Source organism: Pleurodeles waltl, chromosome 1_2, assembly GCF_031143425.1.
Source record: "Pleurodeles waltl isolate 20211129_DDA chromosome 1_2, aPleWal1.hap1.20221129, whole genome shotgun sequence".
Taxonomy (NCBI): domain Eukaryota; kingdom Metazoa; phylum Chordata; class Amphibia; order Caudata; family Salamandridae; genus Pleurodeles; species Pleurodeles waltl.
In genome coordinates, this window is record NC_090437.1 from 984,661,239 (window position 1) to 984,678,847 (window position 17,609).

Genomic DNA, 17,609 nt, shown 5'->3' on the forward strand with positions numbered 1-17,609 from the left:
TAGTACCGCCAGTAGTACAAAACATATTACAAAGTAGTATTCACACACTGCACTTTTGTAGTAATTTACACTTTTCAGTAGGTTTACTAGTTTTTGGTATTCACAAATTGCACTTTTCTAGTAACTTACACTTTTTGTTGTAACTTGCTCTTTTGTGGTAAGTCCCTACCTCTGTTCTTTTCTAGGGGAGGGTATTGCAGTACCAGTGGATGGCCATGTGTAGTGCTGAAATTACTACAAAAGTGGACGTTATTACAAAGGGGCAGTTTCTGAATGCCAAAAGGCAGTAAATGTACTCAGAAGTGTACACTTACTCAAAAGTGTAAGTTGCCTTTATAATCAGGCCCACAGTGTACGATAGGAGTACGTAATTTCTTTTGGGTTTATAATTAAGTCAGTCAGCTTGACCATAAAGCCTTGCATGCATGGCATCACGTGCTGGGCACATACAAGGGCATCAGTACTGGTAGTGGGAGGAGGAAGTCTGCTGTGATAGCAGGTAAGTGCCTGGTATTAGTGGTCATCAGCTCACATTAAATTGGAAGACTTGTGAAAGGCTCAAGGATCACAGCTGACTCGGGCCGTGGCTGCTGTTTTCTCCTCAGTGGTACTGATGACTGGAGGGCTTAGACTGAACGGAGTGCTTGTTTCTGTTCTTGTCTCTCCTCTATTTGCTTCTGTCTCTGTTGCCCTACAGCTCCCAGGGCTCAAATAGGGGTTCTGATAGCTAAGGGAATGAAAGTTGCAGTAAGAGCGTCCACCACAAAATGGTGGATGGGCATTGATGGCCTGGGAACCAGCCTACCATGAATGGAAGACTCTTGCAAGGACAAGGTGCGAATGGGTTGCATGTCTTTGTTTTCTCTTTAGTGCAGATGATTTGAAGAGTGTGGGAGAGCATAGTGCTCCACCACTGTGGTAAATGTACCTCAATTCACCAAGGTCCTGTATAAAAATATTATTGGAGTAAAGAAAAGTGTAGTATAATTTTTAAGAAGTAAAAATGTTTATATTGTTTACATTATAATAAGTGATGGTATAGAAAATACATTTTTACAACACATTTTGCTACAATTGTGTTTTTTAAAAACAAGAAAGCAGCAGTTCAGGGGGGATTGTGTTTACTATTTCTTCTTGCTTCAATGGAGAGACTACCTCTGATAACAGTAATAGTAAGCAATTTAAAAAGCGCATGGATGGCTCCCTCGAAGAGGTGTCCCAGGGGTGAAAAGGTCAAAAACAACCAGGTAAGCAACACAGGAACAGGAAAAAGAACACGCTCAGAGAACAAACTCCTATCTGAACAGCCATGGTTTTAGATTTTTCCGAAAAGACAGTTCTGACTTTGCTTTTCTGATATGTAATGGCAAAGAGTTTCATAGTTTGCTTGTCAACCAGCTGAAGGGGCAGCCTCCAATCCAAACTCTCTTTATAGGCAGAAGTTCCACCAGTGTAGCCCTCTGACACCTTGACAGAATATAAGGTTTAATTAAATACTCAATAGCAAAAGCGCAGTGCCTTAAAGTACACCCATTTCTCAGCCAGGAGCCAGTGAAGATTCTGCAGGGCCGTGCCCATTGAAACTCTTCTAGGAAGATTGAGCAGCAGCCTGGCTGTGGAACTCTGTACCTGTTGGAGCCTCTTCAGCCGAGACTACGCTACTCCTAAATACAGAGCTTTGCAGTAATCTAACTGCAATATTAACGCCTGGATGACAGATTTTTTAGCAGCTTCAGGCAAAAACCCAAGCTATAAACGGTTTCCTGACCTGATTGTTCACATGGGCACCTCCAGGGCACAGAAGATCCTTCCTCCTGTGGAGTCCTCCAGTATTCTGTCTTCTTCCCCGTCACCTTCAGCCTCTTACAATGACCCCCTTGGAACTCTACCCTCTGATAACAACATAAAAATGTATCAATACCCTGATTATGCACAAGTCATCTCCAAACCAGAATTGAATGCAGATCTGAAGCTCAAGCACAGCAAAACAGAATTCGTACTCAGATTCATCCTGGACACCCACTTATTCATCAAGAAACTCCTCACCAGGAAAAATCAAGATAGTGTGGTACAAACTTTCTTTACTGGACTCAAAATTCTCCCAGAAAGTGACTTCAGAACTGGTATTAAAGCCCTCATACTGTCCATTAACACCCCTTCTCCTTGGCCTCCCTAATAGTTTAGGATTTTTTGTGGATTTCATTTGGAATATGGAAGAGTTTTTTTCCGGACCCCTCCAAAATGCACACCACAAGTCTTATCAAATTTTCATGTGAACCAAAGATATCTCATCTTGTTTCTACAATAAATAGGGTGTATGGGTGGCCCAGGCTAGAACTACCTAGATAAATATGGTAGCTATATTTTAGGTTATGGGTCGCTGCTGACATCTGCTTTGGAGTGACCTTCCTATGCGATATAAGTGAAAGCTTTGATTGTGTTTGGCGTCCATAGCACATTTCTATTGTAGTTGCATATGTGAAGTCCACAATTAGGATATTCAAATTCTTCTTTACGTGTTTTTCTCAGGCTTCTTATGCATTGGAGCTTTCTCAAGGTATTGAAGGTAACTTGTTGAGGACTTTGCATGCTGTCAGTGCTACATGAAAAGTCCTCTGAATACAGGAGATGTATCCCCAGTCATTTGTGAAGTTAAAGCTCAGAGAGTGAAATTACTGCAGGTTTTGAGCAAAGACATCTAATTGTTGTGGTCCTAGATCTTTTTGCAAACCAGGCAAGCAGGAAGGAAGTAGTTGTCACACACAAGACAAACTGATAGTGGTGCACGGACCACAGTGACAGTTTCTCGCTACGAAGGTGTACCTGCGTAATATTATGAGCTGCATACTAAACTATTTACAAAGCCTTGTAAATATCTACCATTAACAGCTGGGCTCAAGTTGGAATATTCAGGTTGTGAATACCAAGAATTAGGACTGCTCATCTTGTTACCATTTGTATAAAACATAGATCAGTTCTATGTGATTTCTATATTAAGCTATTATACACATTGAAGATTTATGGTAGCATTTCTCAACTGTTTTGACACCATGCCAGTTAACTACCAGTTGAGTTTGTCAACTGGTCAGATGTCACAAGGTCTGCAACTGCTGGTCTGCATGCTGCTAATCCATCAAGCTGACAGGACCCCTAATGGGCAGGCCACTAGCAGGGATGGTTGGAGGTTCTGGATGGCAGTGATACTGCAAGTAAGGTCTGCCTCCAGCTTTTATGGACTGGGCCTTTGTGTTTTTGTTTTTTGGGGCACTTTGTATTTCCATGAAGCATACTGGCATACTGAGGGAAGAGGACAAGAGTGACAGAGGGCCAGGCCTATGTTTTTTGGGTGGCCAGCATCATCATAGTTGCCATGTTAAATACTGCTGTCCTGCACCACCTCTTTATACCCCATTTTGTGCTTGTCTAAAAAGATATCTGTGTGGGTGGGGGCCATGTTTTACATATTGTGTACATTGGCTAAGTGTCAACTAGCAAATGTTCTCCATATGGAGGTTTTGATTGACACCTCAAGCTTGAACTATGCTCTAGATGTACATAATATTATGTGGAAGCTAATAGTGATAAACAAATACTGTGTTGACTTTACCCAGATAAAAGTCTTATATGTTTAATGTTACGTCACACCTGAGTATGCATGATTGGAAAAGCTTGCCCTTACCACCATTTATTAATGTTTAACCTTTTTCTTTTTTGTTTTTTTCACTTCTATCAGATGGTATTGCAGGAATATTATTAGAAGTAAGGCAGAACAACTCCTTAAAAATGAGGTGAGCTTTACGCATATCTTAATGTCCATATATTGATACAGAGATATGAAAGATAAACAAATGTAAATTTAACAAGATTTGCCCTAAAAAGAATTAAAATATTACTCCTAACAACAATGGAACAATGATCTATGCCCCCCTTGCTTACTAATTTGTTTAACAATTTGAGCATTTGTAACCTACCATCCTCACGATCGAGCTCCTTGATTGTACCCATCTTTAAAAGGGGCAATCGTCATGACCATTGCTGTTGTAGGACAGTTTTGCTTATTGATTCATCAGCTAAAGGTTTGGGAAGAGTGGTCTTTATTACAATAGGGCCTTGGGTTAGTTATCAAAATATCCTTAGTGTTTGTCAGTATGATTTTGAGAATGCCTAGGTATAATGGAGCAGTGACTGAACCCAAACTTATTCTTGGGAAATATGTAGTATCAAGGCGCAGTTCATTGTACCTGGCCTTCAAGGACCTGTCTAGAACGTTAGATCATGTTAACAGGTCGAGGTTGTGGTTTATGATACTGCAGATGGGCTTATGAGTAAGATATGGCACGTAAGGTGAATGCTGTAATGCATTTGGTTTAGAATGAGGGTGTGACAGAGCTGGATCTTAGCACTGATACTTTTTATTTGCTATATTAACAATTTGAACACCTACTTGACTGAATGTGGGCAGGATGGCCTAGTGATCGTTCATGTTCTAATGTTTAGAGATCTGTAAAACTCAACATTTGCTTGTAGCCACCTATTGGTCTGGTGTATGGTATTATGCCCAAGCTCTGTGCATTTAAATTAAAGAGAACCATTTTTATTGGTGACTGTTATCCCAGCCCCTCAGATGTCCCTATTGTACCTGTCATGAAGAGTTTGGCCTAACATTCAAAGAGGGCACACTTCAACTCTTGCTAATGATGCTATGGCTTCAATCTGGTCTAATCCCTGTGCCTCTTTTAATCAGCAAATTAAAAGAGATTGCCTTACTTGTGATTTAGGATGAGCATTCCAGGACTATCTTATGTTAAACGTTGGCCATATTGCACTCACACTTTGTCTTCCTCTACAAACTAGCATTTAATACTTGTGTTTTCTAACTCCATTCCGCTTCAAAGTTGTGTGCAGGCACAGCGAGAAACACATATACAAATAGAAGAGTCTCTTTAGAGACCCTTCAGTGTACACATGGCATCCACAAAGGTCAGTCATTAACATTACTTCAGCATTGTAAGGTTAAATAATAGCTAGACAGTAAAGAGGTCTTTTCTGAAAATCTTATTTGTAAAATGAATTCTATAAGGTAAAGTCCAGGGGACAAAGTTTATTTAAATAGAAAATAAATATTAATATTTTTATGTTAAATATTAATGTAAATTCATTTTAGATATCTATTTTAAATGTAGATAAAGAAAAAACGCCACAACACTATTAACTTAATTATGAAATAAATATTTGATTAGTAGAAATATATTACATTCAATTAAAAGTATCTTTCTGTAGTTTAAATTTTAAAAAAAATTACACCTAAAGAAAAAAAAGTATTTTATTGTAGGCATTAATAATTAATATAAATGGTGCATAGAATAATTAAACTTAATTTAGTTACAATTTAATGTAGTTTTGTTACATTAATTGTTGAATAAAAAATAGGGTATTTTATCATTAATAAATATGTAGAATTTTTCCGTTTGTTTAACCAGCATTAAAAAACATGTAATTATATTTATTTATTTATTTTCCATTTTTAGTAAATTAATGTAACATTATTTCCAATGGGGTTTTATTTGAATTCACTACTTCCATTATTTTCTGTGGGGGGATGTTGCAGTACCAGTGGTTGGCCATGTGTGTGTGGAAATATTTTAGTAGCAACTTACACTCAGATTTTTTTGAATAAGCAAAACAGAGTAAAGTTAATCAAAAGTATATACTACATTTGTGAATCACACCTTAACTGTCTAAATGACACCCAGAAGAGGAGGGTGTGACACCACAGTGAGGGGGACCCATGTAGGCTCCCATATAGTAAGATAAGATGCATGCAAGATTATATCCATATATACAAAATGGTTCCATAGTGATATCAGTACTCCTAGTTTATCAGAGTGTCCCTCTTCTAACCAGTTAGTATCTGACCCTCCATCTCCCCTTTTAAGTCTGATTATGTCTACTCACTGGTTGGATAGAAAATTGAATTGGAAGTGATCAAAGTCAAATTCAGATGTGAGTACATTTAACAACTACAAGAAATCAATTATCAAATCAAATCAAATCATTAACATTTATAAAGCGTGCTACTCACCCGTGCAGGTCTCAAGGCGCTAGGGGAAAAGAAAGGGGGGGGTTAACGCTGCTCGAACAGCCAGGTCTTTAGGAGTCTCCGGAAAACGGAGTGGTCCTGGGTGGTCCTGAGGCAGGTGGGGAGGGAGTTCCAGGTCTTGGCCGGCAGGAAGGAGAAAGATCTCCCACCCGCCGTGGAGCGGCGGATGCGAGGGACAGCAGCGAGTGCGAGGCCAGAGGAGCGCAGGTTGTGGGTGGGGACGTAGAAGCGGAGGCGTCTGTTGAGGTATTCCGGTCCCTTGTCGTGGAGGGCTTTGTGTGCGTGGGTGAGAAGTCGGAAGGTAATCCTTTTGCTAACTGGTTGCCAATGCAGGTGTCTCAGGTGTGCGGAGATGTGGCTGTTGCGGGGTACGTCTAGGATGAGGCGGGCCGAGGCGTTTTGAATGCGTTGCAGGCGATTTTGGAGTTTGGCTGTGGTCCCGGCGTAGAGGGTGTTGCCGTAGTCCAGGCGGCTCGTGACGAGGGCGTGGGTCACGGTTTTTCTGGTGTCGGCGGGGATCCAGCGGAAGATCTTACGGAGCATGCGGAGGGTGAGGAAGCAGGCGGAGGACACGGCGTTGACTTGCTTAGTCATGGTGAGAAGAGGGTCCAAGATGAAGCCGAGGTTGCGGGCGTGGTCTGTGGGGGTCGGTGCGGTGCCGAGGGCCGTGGGCCACCAGGAGTCGTCCCAGGCGGACGGGGTGTTGCCGAGGATGAGGACTTCCGTTTTTTCAGAGTTCAGCTTTAGGCGGCTGAGCCTCATCCAATCTGCGACGTCCTTCATACCCTCTTGTAGGTTGGTCTTGGCGCTGGCGGGGTCCTTGGTGAGGGAGAGTATAAGTTGGGTGTCGTCGGCGTAGGAGGTGATGATGATGTCGTGCTTGCGTACGATGTTGGCGAGGGGGCTCATGTAGAAAATAGCAGACAACCAGTGGTGGATGGTGACCATTAAAAGTGGTGGGACGTAATCCTTGGCTTGAATTCCAGTGAATGAGACTGGCTCACTTACTTGTAAGGTTTGAGGGGTTTGCTCACACTTGCTGCAGTCAGTCTTAATCTCTCACTTATTCTCACTCTGACTTAGTCATCAGTCACTTTTACTTACTCTCACACAGTTTCATTGACTGATGCAGTCGCACCCATTCTCACTTAGACCCACTCAATCCCACTCATTCTAGGTGATTCAGATTGACTCAATCTCACTCTGACTCACTTAGTTTCACTCAGTTTCACTGTTTCAGTCTCACTCTGGCTCAGTCAGTCTCACTCATTCTCACCTAGTTTCCTTGAGTCTCCCCATGACTTGCTTGTTCTCCCTGATTCACTCAGTCCCTCTGTTAGAAATGGGGTTTCTGGTTGGTTAGGATATGTTCCTCAGCCAGGCAGAACCCACCACTCTAGTCAGGGCAAGGGAGTTACATGCCCAAGATAACCCTTGCTCACCCCCTTGGTAGTTTGGCACGAGCAGTCAGGCTTATCCCAGAGGCAAAGCGTTTGCACACCACACACAGCACATGTGCCACAATAAATACACCCCAATGGACACGCTACAACAAGTTATATAAAAATAAACTGTATTGCATAACATCATTAAACCACACGTGGCATGTATCAGTAATACCCTGATCCACATGCAGTTGTCAGAACATCATACAGGTTACTAGTACTGTGAAAGAATAAGCAGTAGTCAGGTCATCATTATCACCAGAAATGCACATGTCAGAATAAACATATCATCAGAGGTGCCAAGACACAGTCATGAATGCCCATAAAATGAAACATTCCCATCTGGCACATGGCAGGAGAAAAACTTCAGGTCATGAGCAACAATGCAGCAGGAAGAACGAGGGCAAGAATGAGATGTAGGCATGTCCTGCCAATGACAAGTTAATCTCCCCCTGTAAGAGTGTCTCCTGTGAGGGCAATTGTGCTCCTGCACTCCTTTTGCACATGTTACGGTAATCAGAGACACACCTGTTCCAATCCAGGAGCTCCTGCTCTCCTCTAAGGGGTAATGCAGTAGTGAGCTGGCCCAACAGGAATGGGGCATTCGTCAAGGGTTCCCTACCGTCCTGTGGGCCGCGCTACTGATGCCCCCAGAATTCTGTTCCAAAATAGGAGGGGGGCACCCACCCTATCATGTGCGGCGAAGGGGTCTCTCTGAGCCTCTCTTCCCTGAAAGAGTTGACCGGCCACGTGGCTGCAGCAGGCGCCCTCACTAGAGGGTATATGGTAGCCGATGACAAGCCTCCTGGCTCTGTTGTCGTGCCCAACCAGCGGTGTTATTCCTTCTCAGCAGGACGGTGCCTCCGTTGAGGTTCCCTTCCCGCCCTGCGAGGGATAGGTATCTCTGGGGAGCCCTCCTCCAAAAGAGACAGGGACCGCTGCCCAGTCACGTGTTCCCCATGAGCGGTGTTGGTGTTGTTGCCCACAGGCATGCGGCGCAGCCACTGTAGGGAGATCGCGAATGTCCTTCCCCTCCTCCCGAAGTCCAGATTGTTCTCCAGGCCAGTTGCCACAGGGAGAGGGTTTCCCTACAATGGAGATGGGGGCTGCTGCCCACGTCCTCTAGCCATGCGGTGCCCCAGACAGTGCCTTCTCCCCGCCGTCACCACCTCAGACGGGTCCTCAGCTACACTCCAATTACCAGCGCCTGGCTCGCGCTGACTCCCCCGACATCCCTCAGCATGCAGAAGGAGTAGGGCAGTGCTGGGGCCGGAGTCCTCACGGTACAGCGGGCGCTTCTCTGGCAGATGGACTCCGGTCTGGATGGCAGAGCCCCATTAGGGGGGGTTCTCCAGGTGCAGTGGTCGCTTCGTTTGGAGCAGCGCTCCAGGCAGACAAATGGGGCCCCCCTTGAGGGGGGTTCTCGAGGTGCGTAGTTCGCTGAGTCATTCTCTGGTCCGCTTGCACCATGGGAAGTGCTCACCAAGGTTAAAATTACAATGTGCTCTCACCCTGCACTTATACCACCCTTATGAAGTGCTTTTCACCCGCTATTAAAAGTGAGAGTGAAGCGGCTTGGTTGACCTATGCCAGCCACTCCCAGGAGAACACTTGTAGTTAGGATAACGCATTCAGGCCAGCACATGTAAGTCACTCTGGCGGTTCCTCCTGGCAGTCCAACAGAATCTAGGGACTCTACACTCAGGGAGCGGCTGGCAGCAGGTCAACACACAGAAGAGCAATCCAGATGCGTCCTTTGGGCCACCCAGCAGGCAGCAGGGCAACAAAAGAACAGCAGTCCAGATAGGTCCTTTGTGTAGTCCAGCAGTCCCTCTGGCAGAGGTTCCGCCCTAGTTTCAAAAGTGCTCTATCAATGTGGGGGACAACCCCCTGTACTTGTACTCACTTTGCAGAGCTTCCACAAAAGGGGTGAGGGGGGTTTCAACCAGCACTAACCAGTTCCAGGAATGTCCCCTTACTCTTCTAGCACTGGCTGCAGACATCAGTAGGGGGTAAATGAGCCCTTTGTGTGAGGCCAGGGCACAGCCTTTACCGATGCAGGTGTGCCCTGCCTCTACTTCTCCCAGCCCAGGAAGACCATTCAGTATGCAGATGCACTCTTGTGACACCTCCACCCTCCATATGTATAGACTTTCTGATAAGTATGCACAAAACCCAGCTGTCACCCTTTCCCAAACATGGATTGGAGTCAAGCTGCAAAACACAAGAGTTGTGAGCACAAAGAAATGCTCACTCTAAAAGTGTAATTTCTACAATGTTAATAAACAAAATCCACCTACACCAGTAAGCAGCATTTCTCACTACCATTCCAACCATACCACACATGCCCACAACACCCCTCATAGATCAGACAATACCACTTAGACATGTTAGGGCATTTCCAGTGCTATCCTATGAGAGGAGCAGCACTCACAGTAGTGATAAACTAAATAGGCAATTTGTCACTATTAGGACATGTAGTATATAAAGACATATGTCCTATCTTTTACATATATAGCACCCTGCCGATAGGGCTAGCTAGGGCCTACCTTAGGGCTGACTTACATTGAGTAAAAGGGGAGTTCCAGGCCTGGCAAGTAAATGTATATGCCAGGTCCCTGTGGCAGTAACTGCGCACGCAGGCCCTGCGGTGGCAGGCCTGAGACAGGTTTGAAAGGCTACTTCTGTGGGTGGCGCAAGCTACACTGCAGGCCCACTAGTAGCATTTAATTTACAGGCCCTGAGTATATGGGATACCACTGTACAAGGGATTTATAGGTATATTAAATGTGCCAATCAGGTGTAAGCCAATCATACCAAGTTCTGAAGGGAGAACACATGTACTTTAGCACTGATCACCAGTGCTAAAGTGCCCAGAGTCCTAGAGCCATCAAAAAGAGGTCACAAAAATAGGAGGAGGAAGGCAAACAGTTTGGGGATGACCCTGTAAAAAGGGCCAGGTCCAACACCCTATCACTCCAATTCACTCAATTTCACTGTGACTCACTCATACTCAATCAGTTCCACTTACTCTCAGTCAGCCCCACTCATTATGACTCACACAATGTTACTCCGACTCCCTCAGTTTCACTGAGACTCACTTAGTTTCACTGTGCCTCACTCTGACTCACTCATTCCCACTTAGTCTCATTCATGCTCACCTAATTTCCTTGATTCTCCTCATAACTCACTTGTCCTCCCTGATTCACTCAGTTGTAGTCATACTGATTCAATCTCACTATGACTCTCCCATATCAGTCTCACTCATTCACAATTAGTCCCACTCAGTCTCTCTCATTCTTACTCATTCTGACTCACTCTGTTTCACTGTGACTTAGTCTTACTCATTCACAGTCAGCCTCAGTCATTTGCACTCAATCTCACTCATTCTCACTGAGTTGCTCAGTCATACTCATTCTGATTCAATCTGAGGCACTCGGACTCACTCATTCACACTCATTCTGACTCAGCCTCACTCAGACACAATCATTCTCACTCAGTCTGAATCACTCTCACAAGGACTCACTCAGTCCCACTCATTCTCAGACTCACTAAGACTCACTCAGACTTGACACACACTGGGCGGTGACCTTGAGGGGGGCTACTGGGGGGAGGGGATGCCGTGTTCAGCACTAACTTACCATTTAAAAGCACCTGGTGCAGAGTATTCCTTGTGCGTCCAGCTTTCAGGCAGCAATAATAATGTCAAGATAACTCTTGTGATTAATGTTCCTGCTAGAAAGAGAGCGATCTGAGTTTTGTCTAGTGGCAGTTTTGACTCGCCACAAAGTAGAGCAGAGGGTAATATGCCTGCTCCACAGAACAGATCGGTATTTTATGTGGATAGCTGAGTGTGTAAGTCAAGCCAGCCTTTACGAGCGCTTTAAAACAAATTAAATGTATGTGAGAGAGGTAATATGGAGAGGTGGGGGGGCCACTTTTGCAGGGGGTAGTGAGGGAATCTAAGGAGGAGGTCATGAGGGAGGGGCACCAAACAAGACTGTTGCACTGGGCGCCACCAGCACTAAAGCGGTCCTGTTTGATGTGAACTCTGCCTGGGATGCTTGCAGTAGTTGTGCGGGAGTGGGCTTCTCCTCCGCCTAGAGTCCCTGCCTCTGTGCAATCTCCAGTTAGGTCTTACCAGATGACGATTCACACTCAGTAAAACCTGGTCTGGTGTTTCTGCTCCTGAAGATTTTGGGTCCCCTCGGACACCTCGGTCACCTTCGGACAACTCAGAATCATGTGGTATGGTATCTCCTCTGGAAATATTGCTTAGCATGAGACTCATTCAGGCTCCATGGAGCCCGATTCACAGCGGGACGTATGTATGACTCGTAAAGTTATGAGTGCCACACTAGTGGTGGAATCTCTACCCGGTGTGGCGACTCTGCACTCTTAACTTTACAGGTCGTAGATTCCTTTTGCGAATCGGGCCCTTAGTATCTGATGTGACCTGGCTGTTCCTATCAAGATATGACAGCAGCATAGTTATACACAGGGAGACTGTAAAGTAAACCAGGCAGACTGGCAGCGTGAAAAACACAATAACAATGGCAGTAGAAAGAGTGTGAGTAAATGGATACTGCCGAAGCGGTGTGATACAATAGCGCCCACGAAACATTCTTCAAAGTTAGTCGCACAAAGGACCAAAAAGTAGAGACACCGAAACTGAGTAAAATATCTAGTGCAAGAAAAACTGAATGCACCGGAAGATACCAAAACGAAAGTGGAGTTCGAATAAAATAAAAAACAGAAAGCGTTTTAGACCAAATTAGAGATACGTGAATAGCGCAGTGGCATAGCATTAATGTGATCCGTATTTTCGAGACTGCGAAGGTGTTCATATACAGCGTTGGTGCCTTTGTGAAGCGTGTGATATTGTGTGTGTTCCGGTAAGCAGTAGATATTATCAGCGTGGAAAACAAATGACCAGAATGCAAATAGAATTAGAGACAATATGCTTGTCCTTCTATGTAAAACTTTCTTTGTGATTGGATTCTAGGACAAGGAAGGTGGTTTCATGGTGAGAGACTCCAGCCAAATGGGAATGTACACTGTGTCTCTGTATACAAAGTTTAAAGGGTGAGTTTCGCATCTGATTTGCATTTCATTTCCCTAAAACACAGAACTGATGATCTTTGTGTAAACAAAAGGATTTTATTGATGGGCAAAAACAAGGGGCCTTTGTGGTGACATTGTGGGCGCTGTCCATTTTTTTCAAGCTTGTAAATTAGCTGAGGGTTAAAGGAAGCAGCCAATGCACATGTATGATGACTTGCACAATAATACAGGTCATACTTAGACACTATTTATTGTCACTGTACTACGTTCCAAAATTGACTTTTCGCTCACAACATTCAAGCAGACTGTGTAAGACTGTCATGCACATTGCATCCATCCCTATCCACAGAAAGTATGCTTTATATCCATTTACATTAGACGAAGTTAACCGGAACCAGCTAAATTAAAGGTGCTTTGAGGCTAGGTAGGAACACGCAGGGAGATTAGCGGGGGCCCTGGTGAACCGCTCTCTGGAGGCGGGTGCTGTCCTGAAGGACTGATCTGAACCGCATGTTGGAGGAAGAAGGCGGAAGGAGGCTGCCAAAAAGAGGCCTGTAAGCTGAACCTCCTTGAAAGCGAAGAGGAGGTTACATTTAAGGAAGTAAGACTAGTGGAAAATTTTCAACCCAAGAATTTCCAATGCATACAACACCATGTCTTCCAGGGCCGGGGTGGCCTTTGTGCCACTCGGTTTTCCGGGTGGGCTGCAGGCTTGGGGGGCTGCTTTCAGAGCTGTACGGCGGTTATACTACCTGGGCCGCATTTTGGTCCTCATGTCTTGCAAAGTGCTGCTGGTTTCTGGCATGTTTGGCAGTGCTGATTGTTTCCAGACATGATCTTTTTGATCCAATTTGTGGGAAAAAAATGTATCATGAATCTAATACATGAGAGCAGCAATCCGTGGAAAAAAGAGAGTCTCTTGTCTCTGTAATAAACAAGCATTTGCAATGCAATGCGTCTTGCGTTTGCTCAAGTTAAAGGTATTAGCGTTGTGAACTCCTAACCGGACTTTTCTTGCCACATAAACTGAAAATGAAAAGTAAAACAGTTTCACATAAGTGACCCACCATGAGTGCAAAGCAGACACAGTAAAGGAAACAGAAGTTGGCTCGTAGTGAAATGCATCAGCAGTAGTGCAATCATCCATGTACTTGGCAAAAGTGCAAATATCCATGTAACAGGGTTGACGTCATGCAAAGCGCTCAACTACTGCCCAGGGAGATCGCTCTGCCTATGAAATAAAGAGAAAAAGTAGTCCAGGAACCATACTGAAAACATGGAGCCTCGTATTTTTCAGTAGTTGGCCGGTGCGCTTGAGGCGGACTAAACACCAGAAAAGGCATGACGTATGCATGCCTTTCACTAATTAAATCAAGCAAATTCTAAAAGGCAAGCCCACGAACCAACCAAATTGAGGGGTGTGACATGGGCTTGGTTAAAAGCCCACAGAGAGATTACACCAGGGACAGAGCGCTTTGCGCGCTCAACCCCTAAAAAGTGACGGTGCTGCTCAACTGTAATCATTTATTCCAGTTGAGTTCAGACGTCATTGTGGAAGCTCGAGAACCAGCAGCCAAGAGGAAAGACAGGTCATGGAGCATAGTTAAAACTGTATTTGAGAAATGAGAAACCTGGCCTTCCTTCTTCTGCTCTGTTTTCTTTAGATGACCAGTCATAGGCGGGAATGAGACATTTTTGTCAACATGCACCGTAGGAAAGATAGCCTTCCTGTCCATGTTTCTACACATTCCGAGCTATAGCATTTTATTTATTTTAATTTGATTTGTATTAAACTGATTCTAATGTCATTTTGCAGCAAATATCTAACTTCTTTTCTGTTTGTTTACCGACCTATATATAGTTTAGTCACTTGACCAGTAGCTTAGGAAGTAGGTTGAAGGAAGGGCGAAAAGTGAGGTCAAGGAGGAGACCTCTTTCAAAAGTGATGTTTCCTAGCTCTTGTTTTTTTCATTGAGCTGGCTGAAGAACTGTGATCAGAAACAAATTGTGCTAGTAAATGTAGTTAAGCCTTGTTAGGGGTGTGACCAGTGGAGTGGCACCTGTAAGGTACCACAGCCCTTCCTTTTCATGGATGTAAAGACAGGTATGCTTCTTTGAAAGTCACACTTAGATGTAATATGTACCTGATGCCCTATAGCAATTAAAGAATGAGTAAAGTTGCTAAGAAACCTGACTAACTGGTCAGACAGGTGGCAACTAAGATTCAATGCAGCAGAGTGCAAGTTTTGAAAGGTCAGGCAGTTGAGAAGGGGAAATCCTAGGAGCAGCTCAAGACTGGGGAAACCAACATTGAGGTTTATTATCCAGTAATCTAAAGATGCGACAAGGCAACACAGGACATACAGAGGAATTCGGGGACTGATAAGGAGAGGCACAACGTTCAAAACAAATAAGTTCTTGTCATATCAGATTCAGTCTTTAAACAGATAAAGACAACGTGAAACAGCTCAGTGAAGAGCAGCAGAGATGTTGCAAGCTCGACGTCAAAAAAATTGAGAAACGAGAGAATAGAGGGCTCCATTACCTGAGATCTTGAATACATGGCGGTCATCCAAATACAATACTGCAATAAATCCAAGGAAGTAGATGAGATATGGTGTGACTCCGAACTGACAGGTTTTGATAATAAAACCTTTATCTGGAAGGCTTTGAAAACTCACAAGTGATGAGAGTAGTTACAGGATTGAAAGAGGCTTAAAGTACAGGAGAGCACATTTTTCATAATGTAAGAATTAAGGAAAGAGTTGGCAGAGTTTGATGTCTTAGAACAGACATAGAAAGGAGTAAAGCATCTGGGCCTTGGCATGCTTTCCATACCATCAGTTTTCTTATATTTCTGCCCTTAAAACTCAGTTTATGAACTCAATGGGCAAGGGTCCACACTCTGCTTTGGAGATCAGTGCTCAAATGCTGATAAGTGAGGGATTCTGACTGTGGAGCACGGGCATTCTACGAGTCTGGCCTGATGTTGATATGAGGAAGCAGCTGCAGAGAGGGGATAGGTTGTTCGTGTAGAGCCGCATCTGAGTTGTCTTGAATGGCAGATGTGTTTTTTGGAGCCCAGAAGTTCCTTGTGCCCTACATTACGCAAGTCATCAAGGAATCAAGCATAGACTGAACATGTTCCACTCAGTGCAATTTTTATTGACTGGTCAAAGAGCTCGTAGAATTTCTGGCACAGAGGTTATGTGGGTTCATGAGACACACCATATCCATCCTAGCGTGAGGAACGAAATAGTATTATGTGGTTTCTAGTAGATGGTCAATCTTCTCAGGAGCCTGTTACTGAAGAAAAGAGTCAGACTCTAGGTTTTTAACATTCTTTTAATAGGCATTGAAACTCCTAACCTTGTCCACCAGCTCTGCCCCTTGTAAAACCTTAGGAGGAAATGTGTTGAGCCCGTCCTCCATTTGGATACTGTCCTTTGTTGGCCCCGTCCTCTCCCAAATCATTTCTGTTCAAGCAGCGGTCCTTGGAAGTGCTCAGAATACTGAAATGTTGCATCCTGAGCAGTGTCCTAGTATGGCGGCATATTATCTATATTGAATATTTTCACATGCATGCTAGTCGATGACTCACCACTCATGTTTGTCAGCCTCTCATCTCCAGTCTGCAGCCTTTGAAGCTTGCCATGTGCTCCTCCAGTGTTTTGACACGCATGATACCCCTAGCTCCCATCATTGCACTTTCCATCCCTGTAATCAGACTGCATATAGCCAGTCTCCCCACAGGTAGGCCGTGAAACCACACACCTCCACAAGTAACTGATTTAAAAAAGTTGCTGTTATATCTAGAAAACCATGTAGTCCCTAACCAAGGAAGAATTATTTTTACCTACAAATTACTGTATCTGGAGAGAATAAAAGCTGTGTTTGCTTTAAAAAGTACTGACTGGACCTTCCATGCGTTGATTATTTTTAATGGTTTCCTGTATCTAAGGGCGAGATTTATAAAGCATTTTTCCCGTCACAAATGACCCATACTTTTCAAAATGTACCAAAGGCAAAATGTGACTCTGTAATTTGTTACCAAATCACATTTTGCTCTTGTGATTCGGTATTAGGGAGGATCGTGTTTAGCTTGTCCCTTCCTAAAACAAACAGCACTAGTATGAATATTTTGCCACTGGAATGCAGTTGCAAAGCATTCATATTCTACCGACTCTGCAGAGTAAATGGTAACTGTTAGACCTGACAGCCTTAGGGTAGTCACCCCTAACTTTTTGCCTGCCTCCCTCCATTTTTTTGGACACTGTTTTTGCTGGTTTATAGACTCTGCGCACTTTACCACTGCTAACCAGTGCTAAAGTGCATATGCTCTCTCCCTTAAAACATGGTAACCTGGAATCCTACCTGATTGGACTATTAATTTACTTATAAATCCCTAGTAAGGTGCACCTTATGTGCATAGGGCTGGTAAATTAAATGCTACTAGTGGGCCTGCAGCACTGGTTGTGCCACCCACTTAAGTAGCCCCTTTTTCCTTGTCTCAGGCCTGCCATTGCAAGGCCTGTGTGTGCAGTTTCACTGCCACCTCGACTTGGCATTTAAAAGTACTTGCCAAGCCTAGAACTCCCCTTTTTCTACATATAAGTCACCCTTAAGGTGTGCCCTAGGTAACCCCTAGGGCAGGGTGCTGTGTAGGTAAAAGGCAGGACATGTACCTGTGTAGTTATATGTCCTGGTAGTGTAAAAACTCCTAAATTCGTTTTCACACTACTGAGAGGCCTGCTCCCTTCATAGGCTAACATTAGGGCTGCCCTCATACACTGTTGAAGTGGCAGCTGCTGATCTGAAAGGAGCAGGGAGGTCATATTTAGTATGGCCAGAATGGTAATACAAAGTCCTACTGACTGGTGAAGTCGGATTTAATCTTACTATTCTAGAAATGCCACTTTTAGAAAGTGAGCATTTCTTTGCACTTAAATCCTTCTGTGCCTTACAATCCACGTCTGGCTGGGCTTGGTTGACAGCTCCTG

General features: G+C 44.1%; 1 protein-coding gene across 3 annotated transcripts in view; it reads left to right on the top strand.

Annotated features, from left to right (window-relative positions):
- The window catches only part of TEC (tec protein tyrosine kinase), a 495,677-nt gene that overhangs the window by 404,887 nt on the left and 73,181 nt on the right, over positions 1-17,609 (top strand). For all 3 annotated transcript variants that reach the window (XM_069201615.1, XM_069201617.1, XM_069201620.1), the window contains 2 exons: positions 3,734-3,788; positions 12,551-12,630. In XM_069201615.1, the coding sequence (XP_069057716.1) occupies positions 3,734-3,788; positions 12,551-12,630 (135 nt within the window). The remainder of the gene's footprint in view (positions 1-3,733; positions 3,789-12,550; positions 12,631-17,609) is intronic.